Source organism: Clupea harengus, chromosome 22 (genome assembly GCF_900700415.2).
Source record: "Clupea harengus chromosome 22, Ch_v2.0.2, whole genome shotgun sequence".
Lineage (NCBI taxonomy): Eukaryota > Metazoa > Chordata > Actinopteri > Clupeiformes > Clupeidae > Clupea > Clupea harengus.
The window spans coordinates 8,289,736-8,306,913 of record NC_045173.1 but is presented as its reverse complement, the minus strand read 5'-3'; the positions used below and the strand labels follow the sequence as shown (position 1 = coordinate 8,306,913).

Here is a 17,178-nt window from a genome sequence, read left to right as displayed (position 1 = left end):
GACTACTTTCCAGGCTTTTCAAAACATAATGGCCCAGTCTTTCTTTATTTAACCGCCAATGTCATGTGCAATGTAAATAACTGCCACCATCAACATAGTTTTCTGTTCCATCACTCTAATTACCCTTGTAATAGTAACCTACGAGCACACTGTATACCTACAAAGCTGTTCTACAATACTTGAATGCTCCCTCCCCACCTTAATCACTATCAGTGGTGTATGTATCATGTATATACCATGTTATGTTTGTATGTATTGTGTACATTTATTTATTTATTGTGCTTGCACTAGGGGGGTTCAGGCACTGGGCTCTGTAAAGCACCTAGAGACACTTTTATTGTTTTGGTGCTATAGAAATAAAATGTAATTGAATTTAATTGACTGTACCTGTAGATGAGGCGGTACTTGCCGTCCCGGCCCTTGTCTGACAGCGTGACCTCGTACGTGCAGGTGTATGGGTGGCCATTGCTGTGTCTGTCCCTGTTCACCAGGCCCGCCGGGGGAGCCCAAGTAAATCGAGCCGTCCTTGCCTGGATGTTAGAGATCTGTGGTACACCAGCATACACATTCATAAATACACATATTCATTCACATTAAGTAAACAACATTCACCTTGTGCAATTCATTTACCACATTTAGGCGCAGTTCGCCACAAACAGCAACATCTTAGTGAGTGATGTCTATGTGGCATACTGGGTGAAGACACAAGGACCTCGCGCAAAAGAGACTGTAAACCTTCTGCTAACCTGAATGTAAAAGAAAGAACTTTTGAGAGAACCTTATATGTTCTCAATCCATCACAGAGAGGCCACTCCCTGATCACTTCCTATACTATCAATATGGAATAAAGTGTAGGGTTTCCTTATTCCAATTTACCTTCAGCCATGACAGAAACTGGCCATTGATGTTACGTCAGCTGACTTTGTGTCAAAGACACAAACATATCATCATAACTTCTGTGGGAAAATAAATCCAGTGTCATTGATAACCAGTGTGTCTATGTAAGATGAGCCGCAATGTTGTTTTCCAAGGACAAACACAATGCTGGTTTAACTCAATGAACCAGATCTGGGTTTAGATCATATTACAGTAATGTAGCCTGCACTGGCAAAATGGGTTTATCCTGAGCAGAGGAATCTCAGTCATGATAAATAAATCTGTTATATAACCAGGAGTTTTACCCTGGCAAATTTGATTCATGAAAACAATAATTTTACATCAAAAAGTATATAAAAATAAATCTCTCAAATCCGTATAAATGGTCATCCCCTGGTGGGAATGGTGAATCAAAACTGGGGGGGGGTCATAACTCAAGTGACTGAAGTGCTGCAAGATTAATTTCTGGCTTTAACCAAACATAAGCTAGCATGTGTCTGAAAACTGTGGTGATCCAACAGCCTGAATGTAACGCAAATCAATCTGCCCGAGCCAGAGGGAGAGCAGAGGAAGGTATTTCATGAATGGGGTAAAGGGGCTGTCACAGATCTTGCCACAACAAGAACACATGTTCATCAACAGTAAAGGACATTTTCTCTTTATACTGACAGCAAGAGAGAAAGAGAGAGAGAGAGAGAGAGAGAGAGAGAGAGAGATAGACTCGGAGCTTATTTTCATGAGTTCTCTGCTTCCTTGTAAAATGTTCCCATGTTTTCTCTCCGGCAAGAATTATTGTATTTCTTATTTCCCCAGTCTTTCTTCACACCCTTTTTGTTGTAAGAGTTTTTCCTCCGCACGGGGCGGTGTTTGCCCCTGAGAGTGAAACAGGAGATTGACCAAGTATTCAGTTTCACTGCAGTAAAACAGTAGCAACTAAGTACTGGAAACACACACACACACACACACACACACACACACACACACACACACACACACACACACACACACACACAGAAATATATGTATGAATGCACAAACTCTCTCTGTCTCTGTCTTTATCCCCCCCTTGTTCATACACACCCTGAGACATTAACAAAAAGAGCACACAGGGAAAGCAAGCAGCAACACTGCTACCGTGTGGATATACTGAGTATGTCATTTCTCCAACCCATTTATACTGTGTAGCTCACTGCCAGAGCAAAACAAAGCTCATCACATGCTGGAATGCGAGTATAGTTACATAGCCAACATTATGGCATGTGCTCCTGAATCTCCTGAACAAACTCCTGAAACTCCTGAACATAGACAAATGCACAGAGAGCTTTGGGGATGTACTTGCATTTATTCTCACACCAGTGTAAAATAGTATGTATGTGGGTGAAAGACTTATGACCAACACACCACACATGGTCTACCTATCACTGTGTCATGTGCTCCATTCATTGTGTGTGTGTTTGTGTGTGTGTGTGTGTGTGTGTGTGTGTGTGTGTGTGTGTGTGTGTGTGTGTGTGTGTGTGTGTGTGTGTGTGTGTGTGTGTGTGTGTGTGTGTGTGTGTGTGTGTGTGAGTGTGTGGGTGTGTGTTTGTGTTGTGAGACTCACTGTCATCAGGGACTGTGTAAAAAAACACTGGCACTGACCTGCGGTTTCTCCATTCCTGACAGCATGTCTTGAACGCGCTTCGCTTCTGAGTCAGGGTCTGCAGAGAAGCAGAGGAGGAATGATAGGATGTCATTTCAGCACAACACCAACAGATGGAGGACTTGGACACAAAACCGTGTCATCAAGAGAGACGGCAATAACTCAGACAAATACAAATACAAATAATGTGTGCGTGTTTCTGCGTCTCAACATGTGCAGCAGGGTGACACCGTGAAGATATCTGTTTTTTCCCGGCATGGGTCCCTGGACACCCATGACAGTGGGGGCAACCATAAAAGGCCAAAGGTAAATCTTCACTGTAGTGTAAATCCCTTTGAACAAAAGTTTTTTTCCAAGTAAATTAAATCTATAAAATATTTTCAGTAACTGATCAAATTGAACAAACAGCAGTTGTTTCCTGGTCACTGGTCCTGGAATATGTCTGAACACACTGAACACGAGAGGAGGATGGCTCCATGAAACAGACTCAGACACCATAATGGATTTCAGCTGCCATTCAGGTCCACTTGTTACTATAATACTGTTTACAACGGCCATGTTCTCAAGGAGTATTGTCGAGGGTGCCTCTCTGTGTCCGTAAACACACATTCTACACAGCAAGACTCCCACATCAAAAGACTAACTCTGTCTCTCTCTCCATATACACACATGCATACACAAACACACAAACACACACACACACACACACACACACACACACACACACACACACACACACACAGGCACAAACACATTTCTGGTAGCATAATCTCTGCTTGGAGGAGACATGTGGAAAGAGGCAGTGAACTACCTGATGTTCCGCTGCAGAGGATTAAGTGGGCTCAACCAGTCAGACGGTCACTGCATGGACAGTCTGCCGGCGCTCGCCAGCCAGCGGACAACACTTAAATCATTATTGCACAGCGTGCCGAGGATCTTTCCTTACACTTCTGCTCAATTGTGTACAGCTTCACTCCTCGCCTCGCTCTTTCTGACTGCTTCTGTCCCCCTGGTGCTCTTGTTCTGACTGGCCTTGTTAGTTGAGACAATGACGCTCATCCATGGAGAAAATAATCAATATACAGAAGATATATTCTAGAGACAAGCAGAGAGAAGGGGGGGGGGGGTGATAGGAGACGTAGCTCCCCACCCAGCCTCTCAGGTGCAGTGGGCTGTGTGCATCTTGAGGATGATTTAGAATTTCCCCAACCAGAACCTGATCTCCAGGCCTTCCTCTCACCTGATAAAGATTGTTTTCCAGTGAACAGGGATGCTTTGTCCATTAGATCCCAGCCTTGCTCTTGCTCCCTCCCTCCCTCCCTCCCTCCCTTCCTCTAGATCTAAGTGTGATAAATGATCCAAGAGTGCCTGAGCCATATTCACACACGGACAGCCTCACTGTTCCAGTCACATAAACAAATCCTCTTTTGACAAAGTGAAGCGTTTCAAAGCTACTGTATCTGATTCTGTCCATGTCCGCCTATGCTAGTGTAAATGTTCCACTCCTTTGATTCTTCTCCAGGGATTTATGTGTGTAGCAGACAGTTATAGGGGTCAAGGGTCACTGTAAAGGCACATGGATGAAGAAGTACGAGCCTTTCTTCCCATGATGCTAACCAGTGTGCAGTATACCCTGCTGAGGGTTTTGGTTACTGGGGCACAGTATCTCGGATCACCTCTGATCACTCTGACATGGAGGCCTCCCCCGTTACACAGAAATTCATCTTCATCGCCGCCTCTGTCTCTCTCTCTCTATACCCCCTCCCTCCTTCTTTATACCCTCCCTCCCTCTCTCTCTCTCTCTCTCTCACTGACTCTACCTCTTTTTCTTTTAGGATATTTAATGTGCTGCTTGAAAAAAAAATTCAGAACACATGTATGCATGTATGCTCCTGTATGTGTGTGTGTGCTTATGCCTCCTAACAAGGCCCCGTCTTCTTAGCGGTTGGTTAATGAGCTCCTCTAAATCTGGAACAAGCAGCAGGTGTCCGGTCTATCCCCTCTCTCCCTCTCTCCCTCCCTCGGCTTCTTCTCAGCGGGCCGCTAGGTTACAGGACCTGACATAAAGTCACGTCCTGCGCTCCTCCCTACCGCTCCCTTTCCTGCCTCCGCGCCTGTCTGCAGTCGCCCAGCGGGTACCGCCAACACATGCTCCCCAACAGACACTCTCCTTCATCTCTCCTGTTTATCACCGCCATTTGGGGCCCCAGGGTCGGTGTCGGGCCTCCCAGGGGCCTCCTGGCGGTTCTGTGCAACTTAGGGGGAGGTGGAAAACAAGGGAGGTGCAGGGTGACATGCTGAGGAGAACGGAGGAGAGGGAAGTACAATCAAAAGAGCGAGAGAAGAGAGCAGAGAGTCGATGAACGTGAAGAACATCACAACATCACAACAGAGAGGAGAACAGGAACTATAGGGGGATAAGAGAGGATACCCGCCCCCCCCCCCTCTCTGTCATAATCCAAGATAAGATTTCCCTTCTTCTTTCCTCTGAGAAAGTCTTCATGCTGATGAAAAGCGTAGATGCATGGAGAGGAGTGCAGTGGTACAGTAGCCCGTGCAGAACGCCCCGAGGAGGAGAGGAGGAGGAGGAGGAGAGGAGGAGAGGAGGAGAGGAGGAGGAGAGGAGAGCTTCAGGTGTGGTAGTGTAGTGTGCACACACAGTCTCAAACAAAGGCAAAGAAAAAGACAAGCAGCACGGAGATAGGAAAGGTTGACGACATGTGTTTGAATACAAAATATAACAGAGGAAAAGAAAGCTATCAGAAAGGCAGAGTCACCAAGCCTTCTCTACAACACATTCCGGTCCTGTGTTTACTTGAAGTCCAGGCAAACCCAAATCAAGCTACTCAACCCTTTCCTCTCTCTCTCTCTCTCTCTCTCTCTCTCTCTCTCTCTCTATGTTCTTTTGCTCCCCGTCTGGCACATGAGACAGCCCCTGAGCCTGTGTTGAATTAATGAGTGAGCTCACAGACAGAACATGGAGTGAGAAAGAAGGGGAGAAAAAGAGAAAGTCAGGTGTCATGTGTGAGAGAGAGAGATGCACAGACGACAGGAGAGAATAAAGGAGAGGAGGCAAGCAGACAAGCGAGAGCTGGAGGATATAGTATCTCAGGGTCTCAGTCATGAGCAGGGACTGTGTTATATGGGACTGCAATGTGGGACAGGCTTGGTATGCTTGTCTAAAGCTTTTGCTTCTGCTGTGTGTGTGTGTGTGTGTGTGTGTGTGTGTGTGTGTGTGTGTGTGTGTGTGTGTGTGTGTGTGTGTGTGTGTGTCTGTGTGCACAACTGCATGTATTACAAAGCCGCAGTTCCCAATTTCTATTCTATCGTTTCACATTCACACATATATACTGTTCATTCACACAGCTAAATAAATTAGGTGTTTCAGTAAAAATATCTCCACTGTTGCCACCTAGTGGAGGAATCTGTTATGACAGAGTTACACTGCTCTTAGCCAATGGAGTTTTACTGATATTAAAAATACAGAGGTGGAAAATCCACTTACTGCGACTATGGGAGAAATATCTGCAAACACAGAAGCTCTCTGTCAGACTATGTGCAAATCACACATAAACAGAGCATATCAGAACTTAACACACGAACCCATCTAACAAGGACACCATTGTGAACTGTACTACATGCTATAGTTAGTAATTGATAGTAAAACACCACAGGGCACAAATCTGGAAGAGCATAAACATGGGACTACCCTGATCCTTATCTCTCCCTCCTACCACATTGTGCGTATCTGAATGAAGAGGCAATACAGCATTCATGACAGTTAACACGTGGCAAATTGCCCTGTATAATGACATCAGGATCGTGTAAGGTGAAAACGCATTGCTTTGATCAAGTTCAGACAAAAGGAAGCAACAGTGGTGGATAGGAAAAAAATAGACGAAAGAGAAGGAATCAAAACAGCCATCTGCGACAAGAACGTGGACAGACATGAGTGACAAGTCACATGACCAGACTCCCCAGAGTAATTAGGGGGGAGAGGGAGGAAGAGAGAGAGAGAGAGAGAGAGAGAGAGAGAGAGAGAGGGAGAGAGAGAGAGAGAAAGAGAAAGAGAGAGAGAGAGGAGATCTGGTGGTGGAGGTTGGGATAGACAGAAAAAATAGGAAAAAAGAGAGAGACATTTTCATCTCCACATAGCAGTCATTCCATCTGCTCAACAGCTGGCTACTCTAATCCCTCTCTCACAAAAACCTGTGTATACTTCTCCATGAGAACCAAACCTGTGTACACTTCTCCATGAGAACCAAAGTGTCACATCTGCTGGTCTCTTTATCCCTCCAGCTCTCACACTTTCTCTCTTACTCACTCTTCTCACTCATGTTCCCTTCCCTTGTTTGTGTGAAGGGACAACAGTTTTTCAAAGTGCATTCAGAGAAAGCACGGAGAAAAAAAACACAGTCCACTTGACAGACATAGCAGAAGTTTACTGGCCCCATAAACAGAGACCGTCACTCCAAAAACGTCATTAGACCGAGGGTCAAAGGAAGTGTACTAGGGACCCTTTCAAAACAAGCGGGAACTACAAATCCGGGCCCCTGTGGAATGTGTGAGAGCTCCAGCTGTCGGCTTACAGTTGACTGCTTGCTTACGTGACACCTTCTCTCCACATGCTTGCACCACACCTCCAGATGTTTGAGAACTTCCTTCAGTTATACACCGCTGCCCCCTTTGAAAAGAGAGCCCATCAAAGGCATCTGAGAAACAGGTGTGAGGAGAACTTATCTGGAAGAGAGACTTCACCAAGCTCTGTCATTTGGGGCACTTGTCATTAGTCATTTCTTTTCTGCATGGCCAAGATCTGAAGAGGAGTCCGCCTGTCAAGAGGAGCCTCCACGCTGTCATTCCAGAAGTCAGTTCTACCAAACACTCTGTGGTGTGGCCACAGATATATACATTTTGTTTTCTTTTTCAGCAGGAGAATAATGCACACCAGTAGTCACCCATGGCAGTGGTTTCCTCACACTAATGCACACCAGTAGTCACCATTGGCAGTGGTTTCCCCACACTAATGCACACCAGTAGTCACCAGTGGTAGTGGTTCCCTCACACTAATGCACACCAGTAGTCACCAGTGGTAGTGGTTCCCTCACACTGGCGAAGAGATGCTGTCTCCAGGGCTGCCAGGACAAACACCAGAACAGACCGCAGACAGAGCCCAGCCACTGGGCCTCCAAGAAGGAATCACACAGGGTCCAATTATGTGGGCCCTCCTCTCTGCAAAGGGACACAAGGCAGCCAGCGTTTCTGAGAAGACAACTGGAAAGAATGGATAGGGAGTTAGAGGAAGAGAGAGAGGGGGGAGAGGGAGGGAGAGAGAGAGAGAGAGAGAGGAGAGAGAGGGTGATCTGGCTTACGAGACGAAGCTGTGACTCTTGTGGAGACACAGAGCAGGAGCAGCATCAGTGTGAACCTTTGTGCACTTCTGGACGTGGCCAGACAAGCCTCCCCTGATAAGCCAGAACCCAGTCACCATCAGCGTTGACAAATCAACAAGGCCCCCTAACTGCACTTGCCAATCAAGCGTGAAAACAAACGACGACTGCGGGGCAGATTTGGGACTGGGCTTGTCAACACTGGAAGGCTGGCTTTGGGAGGTGCGCTGTGAGGTCGACAGAATGAGAGAGGGAGCTTCCATGTGCTGAGCCAGGCACACACAACATCACCTTTGAGCTTATTCTTCTTCTTTGAAAGAATGTCTCATGTTTTGCCTGGAAGCAATGTCAGCCGAGAGGGGGCGGGGGGGGGGGGGGGGGGGGGGGGGGGGGGGTATCCGCCCTAGCAGTAAACTGCTAGATGTCATCGACTGGGTCAGTAGCAGGTCAACCTTTGTCAGCTCCAAGGGCAGGGGGGTGTATGCAGTCATGTTACCATTTTAATCTCAGAGTATTTTCTCCCCTGCTCAAGTTCCTCCGAGTTACGTCAGAGTGTGTTTTAACCCCGTATCATGCCTTCTCTTGGCTCTATATCAAGCACCAGTGACTCACCACGCCACAGAACGCAAGCGTAAGCACAAAGACAGTGTGTGTCAGAGGCTGCAACCACTGCCGCGTCATCAAGCGATTCGGAGCCAAGATGGCGGAGGATGCAGGCCACATCTGTTCTGGCTCCACAGCAGAGCAGACATGAGTCTGCTGTCAGAGGAGAGGTTCAAGGGTACCAGAGAGAGAGAAAGAAAGAAAGGAAGAAAGGAAGAAAGATAACCCATATGGTTCTCCTTCAGCCTGAGGAGGGGACACACAAGCCCCGAACATTAGAGGCAAGAGGGAGGCCGAGAGATGAAAAGAAAGGAAAGAAAATAAAAAAGACAGAGCAGCTCCTCAAGCTCCTAAATCTACAACTTCTGAAGCATATTAGAGAGGTTAATCTCAAAAGGCCACTTCTCCACCGCCCGGATTAGACAGCCATATTGAACTAGTTAAGGTGGCCGGAGCAGCAGGCCCCGTGCACCAGGTGCCCAGCAGATTCTTAGTTGCTTGGGTAAGCGGGCCTGGGCTCTCTTGTGTTGTAGATTGATGTGTGCATGTCTATGCGCTGGCTGTGTGACAGCTGCGCTTGGTGCCTGGTGATTACTCAGAGATGGAGCAGGGTGAGCTGCGCTCCGCCCCGAGGCCTGGAGGCCAGTCTGGCCCAGGGGCTCTGCATTATCTCTGTGCAGTCAGCCTCAGAACATGGTAGACAGCTGGAATGTGTCTCAACTCTTTGTGCTTCTCTCCCTCTCTCTCTCTCTCTCTTCCTCTTTCGCTCTCTCGACTCACTCTCTTTCTCTGTGTGTGTTTGTTATTGATTCACAGGAACCCAGGTCACCGGCATGGTCTACAGAACCAGGCAGACCATGAGATCCTCTCAATGTAATTGGCACTGGCAGACTCTCCAGTCATTGTGTGTGTGCGTGTGTGTGTGTGTGTGTGTGTGTGTGTGTGTGTGTGTGTGTGTGTGTGTGTGTGTGTGTGTGAGTGCGCGCGTGCATTTATGTGTATGTGCATGTGTTTCTGTTAGGACCTGTGTGTCTAGGCGTAGAGCAGACTCAGTTAGGCTTACGGAGGCCTCTGTATTACACATATGAGGTGGGTTTTTTGTTTGTTATTTGTCCTCTGTCAACCATTCAGTTGGCCCCAAAGAGGAGGCCTAAACCTCCCGTCCATCCTGAGCAGGACCTGCACAGGGCCCCACTGCTGCATCTCAACAGGAGCTCCAGCACAACCTACACCTCCAGGACCTCAGATTACCACCACAGCTCTTCCCTATGAGAGCCAGGGGCGGGAGGTGAATGTTCTCCACTACTGACTGACTGCATACTCCACAAACTTACACTGCTGACTCCACAACTTGCCAGTGCCCTATTTAGTGCAGTCTGACAGGAGGGTCTTTTCTGTCTAAAAATGAAAATCAGTACTAGAAACCAGTACTCAGAAATTGGCAAATTTCTCCCTCTCTCTCTCTCTCCTTCTCTTTCTCTCTCTCTCTCTCTGTGCGTGTGTGTGTAAAGGAGAAGTGCAGACAGAAGTGTGCACTCAAACATGGTGTTTCCATGATGTCACTCTCCAGCTACACACAGCTTCTCTCACCTGAATACATTGGAAAAACAGTCTTAACAACTCAAAAATCTGTCCTCAGTAAATTGATACTTTGAAAGAAAGGAGAAAAAAAAGTTGTAAAATGAAAGACTCAGTAGTCACAGCACAGAGAGCAAACAGAACCCGGACAGAACGAAAAACATTCTTCGTTCACGACTGAACATATACCTCCTCCATAGCATGTCAACAACTGTGGCTGGCAATTTTTCTGCACATACCTAAAGCCAAACATAAAATATGCAAAGAGAAGACTTTGTTGAGACATTGGAACAGGTTATTCAGGGCATCAAATAGTGGTTACAGACTGGTACAGTGCATGAAGCCATGAAACACTGTCTCTCTCTGGAAACAAAAAGGACAGTCTTGACAGATCGCTGGGTTCCCTGGGTTCAGATCCCTGGGTTCACAATAGACACAAAAGCATTGATGCCATGAATAAGTCTCAATTGCAAATCACAAACCTGTTTCTTTAACAGTTATTTGGACACTGATCTTCATTCTGGTTTCACAACCTCTTCCAGTGCCATGGAGTATCAACTCTCATGTCCAAGTTTCAAAACAATCTCCACTTTGTTTCCCAAAAATACCCAACTGCAATCATCCAGTTTTGGTTTAACTGATCAGTAACTAATCAGTAAAGTCTATTCCCTGCCAATGTTGTTTCAGTTTCACACCTTCATCGGTTGTTAGCACAGTCTTACACCGAAACAACCATTTGTCAATGATACGTGTGGATCTCAAGCCCAAACGTGCCACTAGATCTTCGGAAGAAACTTGGTCAGGCCCTGTGAAGTCCAACTGCTGAAAATGTTCAAATTCAATTTCAGAATCGAATTTCAGTTCAAAATTGCAAACAGTCTTTGAGAGAAAGACGTTAGTCCAGAGGTGTCAAGTCTCCTAGTGTCCATTAAAAACAGGGTTTCCTTTAATCTCAAACCTCCTATTGTCTGAAGTATTAGACTTTCCAAAGATCTTTACAAAAGATCCTTTTGACCTATTGGGAACCCCTGCAGAAACATGAGGCAACATGCTGCAGTTCTGCTTCATAACTATACCAGCCATTGTCCTCCTTTTTCCTTAGGTAAGTACAACATACCCTGAGGTAACTAGTGTCAGTTGTCCCAGAAAAAATCAACCAAAAGTGCTTGAATATTAGCTAAAATCTCTGTTGGTGGATTAATACAGGTTAGTTTGTGCCACACAGAAGACTCCTCCACTACATCCTTCATCTGTTCAGGTCCAGTTGCCAGGGATTCCTTGGCTCAGCCAGTCCAGGCCCAGTCACAGTGGACCTAATCACAGCACCGGTCTTTTCAGACCCATCGGCTACAGAGGAATCCACACCCCTCAGGGTCATCTAATTCGTGCATGTCCAGAAAGAACTAAGCCTGATGAAGGGGGGGGTTAAGAGGGCAGATGTTCGCAACAAGCAGCTCTGAGGGGGGCAGATTCTTCTACCGCGGATGGGTCTGAGAAAATCGATTCAACATGCTCAATTGGCCGAAAAGCCGCCAACAGGGGTCTGACTAGTGCCAACAGTGTGGGACACACGACAAAAACTAGGGCCACAGACGCTCATCAAAGGCCCGACATTGGCAGACTGCCAGCTTGGTGTGTCAGGGGCTTTATGGTCGCTTGCACCTCCCCATTGAAACGATTTTTCCAAGACTATAACCCACTGTTCCATGTTCCACTATAATTGTAAATACATTCTTTCCATTATACCACTGTGTCCTTGCTTCAGTGCATCTTATAATTCACAAACTTTAAACCAAATGGCCCGCTCGTTAAATGACAGGGGAACTAATGATTAGTTCTTTTGGGATGAAATGGAACTCTTTAAAAAAACATAGTTATGAATGGGAAGAAATGTCTGACTGGTTTCCACTGAAATTGCAGGCATGTCAAATTGATAGCTGGATGGTTGACAACTATGTAATAAAATCAACAATGCACTCATACAAGTGGTCTGTCTCTAGTATACCACTGTCTCTGGTATTATTATTATTATTATTATTATTATTATATAGCTCTCTTTTGATAGTTCAAATTTACTGAAGGCTCAATCCCTCAGCCTTCCAAACAGCACCTGGCTTTGCATGATAAACACACTGAGCTCCCTGACAGTTCCCTTAGTCTAGTTCTTGCGACAGGAAGTTCTCCTCTGCTCCGGAGCAGGCCAGAGAGCGGCAGTCAGGCCTTCTCCACAGCGCAGGTGCGCGAGCGAAAAGGTCACCTCCTTCACCAGTCGCACTGATGAGTGCCTGCATCAGAGGGGCAGTTCAGTAAGTACACACTGGTGGTGGGGGGCAACCCACACACACACACACACACACACACACACACACACACACACACACACACACACACACACACTTAAAAGTGTGTTCTGTTCTTAAAAGTGTCCATGATGGTGCTCATCTTGACAGGGTGAACCGAGGCCTGCCTCAAAATGTCACGACCGGAGGCCTGATAAGACCAATGCGGCGTCCGCAGCCCCACTCAAAGGGCCCCTTCATGGGGAAACGTGACTCCTCAGGTATGTGGGCTGGCTCTCACTCGAGGCCCCTGCTGGGCAACAAGGGCCACATTGTGGGCGCTGGAAAAACGATAGCACATAGATGGGATCCAACTATGCAGTTTTTGAGGGCAAACCAGACCCCCTCAGATCATCTGTTTTTTTTGTACTTCTCTCTGAATTTATTTCTCTCACACACACACACACACATGCACACACACACACAAACAAACAAACACACACACACACACACACACACACACACACACACACACACACACTTTCTCTATCCATTCCCATAAGCGAAATGAAGAAAGTGTACACCAACAGGGTGTTATGATGATAGCATTGGTGAGCAAATGTCAACAGTGGAGCCATTTGCTGACTAACAAGAATCTGCGTGATGATGCCAAAGCTTGTGTTAAAACATCTGGGAGAGACGGGTACAGACAGTTTGGCAGCCCATAATATTCCCTTGGAACCCCACTGAGCTGTGCTGCCCAAGGTTTTAATTTCCCCACAGGGATTTCATAAGAGAACAGTGTGTAAAACTGTCATGACATGCCTGCAGTAACCTGTTTCACTATAAACAATGACAATGTGTGTCACTCCCACGGAGACTATATGGCCCCCTAAGGGGAGAAGAAGAGGAGAGGAGAGGACACACACACCAAGAAAATCTCTTCATTTGTTTGGTGTGTAAAACACAGAAGCGTGTAATACGTGCCTTTGGAAGAGTGGAGACTGAATTGTAAAATATAAATAAAATATTAAGAAAAGCTCAAACACGGGTGTCCACACGCACGCATCCCCAATCTTGCTAGTCACGCACCTTGGAGGTCTGGTTCGCTGCTTCTCGGACTGCTGCGTGGCCCCCGGTTGCTCTTCTTGGCACTGGGACTGCCGCCTCCTCCGCCTCCTCCTCCTCCTCCTCCTCCACCTCCACCTCCACCTCCACCTCCACCTCCACCTCCACCTCCACCTCCACCTCCACCTCCACCTCCTCCGCCGCTTCCCCCGACGCTGCCATGGCTTTTGCTGTAGCCGTTGTACATGCTGTTGCAGCCCATGGTGCTCTTGTAGACGGAGGCGGGAGGGCTGTTGAGGCGGTTCTGCCGGTCCAGTTGCCTCTCCTTGGGCATCTTCTTGGGCTGTGGTTTGCTGTACTGCTCTTCCCGGTTGATGTAATTCATGCCGTACACTGGAATGATTTCTGAAACGGCACAAAGACCAGGTGAAAAATACAGCTGCTAGCATTACACCCTCAAGCTACATTGCATTGCTTCTTAAATTGGCATGGCTAAGGAAAAGACCTATAGTAATCTTCAAAAGAGGCTTCGAGTGAAAAACTCGTCACTCTGAACTGAACAGGAGCGTACTGTTTACTTTTGTCTTTCTCTATGGATCATTTAGAAATGATCATTCCACAAAAAAGCGATACATTTCTGGTAACCCTAGGTGACACATGAAGGAAACCATGTGATGGAGACAGAACTATAAAGTGGTAAGCTACTCTGTGACAGTCTCTCACAGCGCTCTGGCGGTGTCTTACCTTCTCCATACATGGGTGGGAGGTGATGCTGGTAGTACTGGTGCGGGGGCATGTCACCAGGGCTGACGGGCGGGTAGAAGGCCGTGTGCGAGTTGGGGATGAAGTGGGGGTGGGTCATGTAGGGGGGCAGGTGGTGGGTCGGGGAGATGGCCGGGGAGTAGCTGGGGGGGTAGCACTCGTGGGACTGGGGGGTGACCACCACCCGCCGAACCCCAGTGTTGTCCTCCAGCACCTGGGAGGAGAGCAAAAGGAGATGGAGGAGGAGAGGGAAGAACAGAGGAAAGGATAATGGAGGGGTGAACCGAGTAGGATTTCAGACAGAAGAGGGGGAAAAGTGCCTCAGAAAACGTAGATAACTGAGCCCAGCGAAGTCCACAGTCCAACATCTCCTGGACAATTCTTGGGATCAGGCCTAACCCTACACAACTGTAGCAGTAACCAACCGGCCTAGCAGTCAACACAGCTTACCTGGCAGGAGGCTGCAGGAACTCTGGCCTTACTCAAGCTCAAGCTTAAACACGGTTAACATGCAGGGGCCGCACTCACTCACTCACATCAGCCACTGAGCTCACACACATCCAGGAATGCTGTGTGAGTGTGTTCATGTGTGTGTTTGTGTGTGTGTGTGTGTGCATGTGTGTGAGTGCCGTGCGTGTGCGTGTGCGTGCGCGTGCATGCATGCGTGAAGAGGGGGTTCCTGACCCCTACATTGAGGACAAGTTCTCTGTCAAGTACTCGGTTATCCAATGTTCTACTACTGTGAGACTGGGTGCAATCCAAACGCCTCTCTCTTTCTCCTTCTCTCTCTCTCTACCCCCAGGCTTGTTTCATCACACTAAGAGAAAGCATGTGGTCTTATTTACATATTCCACATGTTAAGAGCTTGAGAAGAAAACGGCATATTAATGACAGAATGTATGAGTTGAGTGCCAAGAACACAAATGGATAGCCTCTCTGGCTCCTCAACCCCTGTCAGAGAAACACAACTGTCTTGGCTGACAGAGGAGCAAAAGAAGTATATAAAGACTTGTGAAATGGAAAAAGGAAAGAATGCTAAGATGTCAGTGTGAATGACTACTCCAAGAGTCAGGTGTTGAACTTTGACATTATGTGTTTTTTTTTTAAAAAAGGAACATCATTTGCCAGTGCATTAAATACATCTTAAACTTGAAGCAGTTCATGTGCAACTGGAGCTAATAATGAAGTTTTAGAATCAGAAAAGAGAGGCCATGTGTGGTCTGGTGTTTCAACCTGAAATAATGGGGAGAGCGGGACACATAAGTGTGATATTATTTCACAACAAACCCTATTTTGAGAGATTACAACTGCTAAAATAATCATTACTTCATATTTCTTTGCTTGTGAGACCACATTTTCCTCTGGGTCTCTCCTCTCTCCACCCGACCCTCCACGGTTTCCTCAGAACTGTAATCCCACTCTATCCCTTTCCCCCTGCACTCCGCTCCCCAGCCCTCCCTCCCTGCCCCTGGCCTGGGGGCGAGCAGGCGACCCCATTCCTGGAGGCTCTGGTGTCTGGGGCCGGGCCTTGCGTAAGAGTGACTGTGCTTCCCGCTCCCAACTGGCGCAAGGTACAGCGTGTCCAGCATTTAGCTCCGGATAAGGAAAGTGATACGATTGGCTTTGGAGTACAGACATGAAAAAAAAAACTTGCTGCCTCTTTCGCTCTTTTTCTTCTCTCTCTATATATCTCCCTAAGTCTCTGTCTCTCATTCCATCTCTCTCTTTCTCCTCCTCTCCTCCTGTTGACTCTTTGTACAGAGGGACAGGACAAAGTCATGAAAACTCACTGCCAGTTCAAGTACACCCCCCCCCCCCCTCCATCCCCTCACCTTCCTGTAAGGTTTTGTTTGTGTTTTTCTCCCTTTTGACCTTTGGGGGAAATGTCATCATCAGACCACAACCTTTCTCGAGAATATTTAACAGGCTCCTGAGGGGAGGTTCCTGGCAAAGAACTGAAAGCACATCTCTCTCTCATCCCCTACGCAGAACACCTGCATGCCTGATGTCTATAAAAAAAACTTAATATAACATAACATCATGAAATTTATTCTCCTACCTCTCATTTCTAAAGAACAGAAAGTGGCCTGCTTGGATATGCTCCCAAATCAGTGTGGCGGCTGTAAGGTTTTTAATTGAGGTAGTTCAGATTTTGTGAGTGAGTATGAGTCTCCCCATAGACCCTATTTTGCAGCACAGCACACCTTTCAACCTTCCTAACCTGTGTGGGGTCTTGTAATGACCTTAATTAGGTCTAATGTCCATTTGGGATCTATTTTGATCGTTTTCATTTCCTGCCATGTTGTCAGGAGGAGCTGAAGGGTATACAGTAAATATAGAAGGATTGTATAGACAGACAGACAGACAGACTGGCACACTGATGCTTGATGCTAGTATCAGACAGACAGACAGACAGACAGACAGGCACACTGATGCTTGATGCTAGTATCAGACCGCAGTGGAACAGACTGAAGGACTCACTCCAAGGATAACCTCCATATAGAGATAGGTTCTTCTCATTGACCCTCACTAAGATTACATTTGCCTAAACATCCTGCTGACCTCAAAGCATACAACACAATGTGGGATTCATGACCCTGAAACAAACCGCATTTATTACCACTGAACAAGCCTGTGGCATGGTTCCAAAAGACACTACAGTTCGAAGTGACTTTAAGATCATCTACTAAACTGAACACATTTTCAGGTAAGTTTCACAGGTATTCTTGCATAGTATAATCTTTTTTTTTCAATTTTTTTTAAAGCTTGTGTCCCTTGAAGAAAGCCATTCCACTAGATAGCAGACATGCATGAACAATGACAGAAGGAGCCTATCTAGAAGGAAGAGCTGGAAAAGGACTTCAGGGAACAATGCGCACTGAATTTATGGGCACATGTCAGTGGAGAATCCTGAACACCTTCTTGTGGCTTAGCAACAACAGAGCGAAAGTGCCAGCAGTGCTTCAACAAAATCACTGTTGCA

The 17,178-nt window shown here is 46.8% G+C and overlaps 1 protein-coding gene across 1 annotated transcript in view; it reads right to left on the bottom strand.

The window, feature by feature from the left end:
* The window catches only part of fndc3ba (fibronectin type III domain containing 3Ba), a 104,756-nt gene that overhangs the window by 26,160 nt on the left and 61,418 nt on the right, over positions 1-17,178 (bottom strand). The window contains exons 5-9 of the mRNA XM_031560055.2: positions 14,178-14,409; positions 13,653-13,838; positions 13,458-13,559; positions 2,515-2,573; positions 388-545 (exon numbers count right to left, since the gene is read on the bottom strand). Of these exons, the coding sequence (XP_031415915.1) occupies positions 388-545; positions 2,515-2,573; positions 13,458-13,559; positions 13,653-13,838; positions 14,178-14,409 (737 nt within the window). The remainder of the gene's footprint in view (positions 1-387; positions 546-2,514; positions 2,574-13,457; positions 13,560-13,652; positions 13,839-14,177; positions 14,410-17,178) is intronic.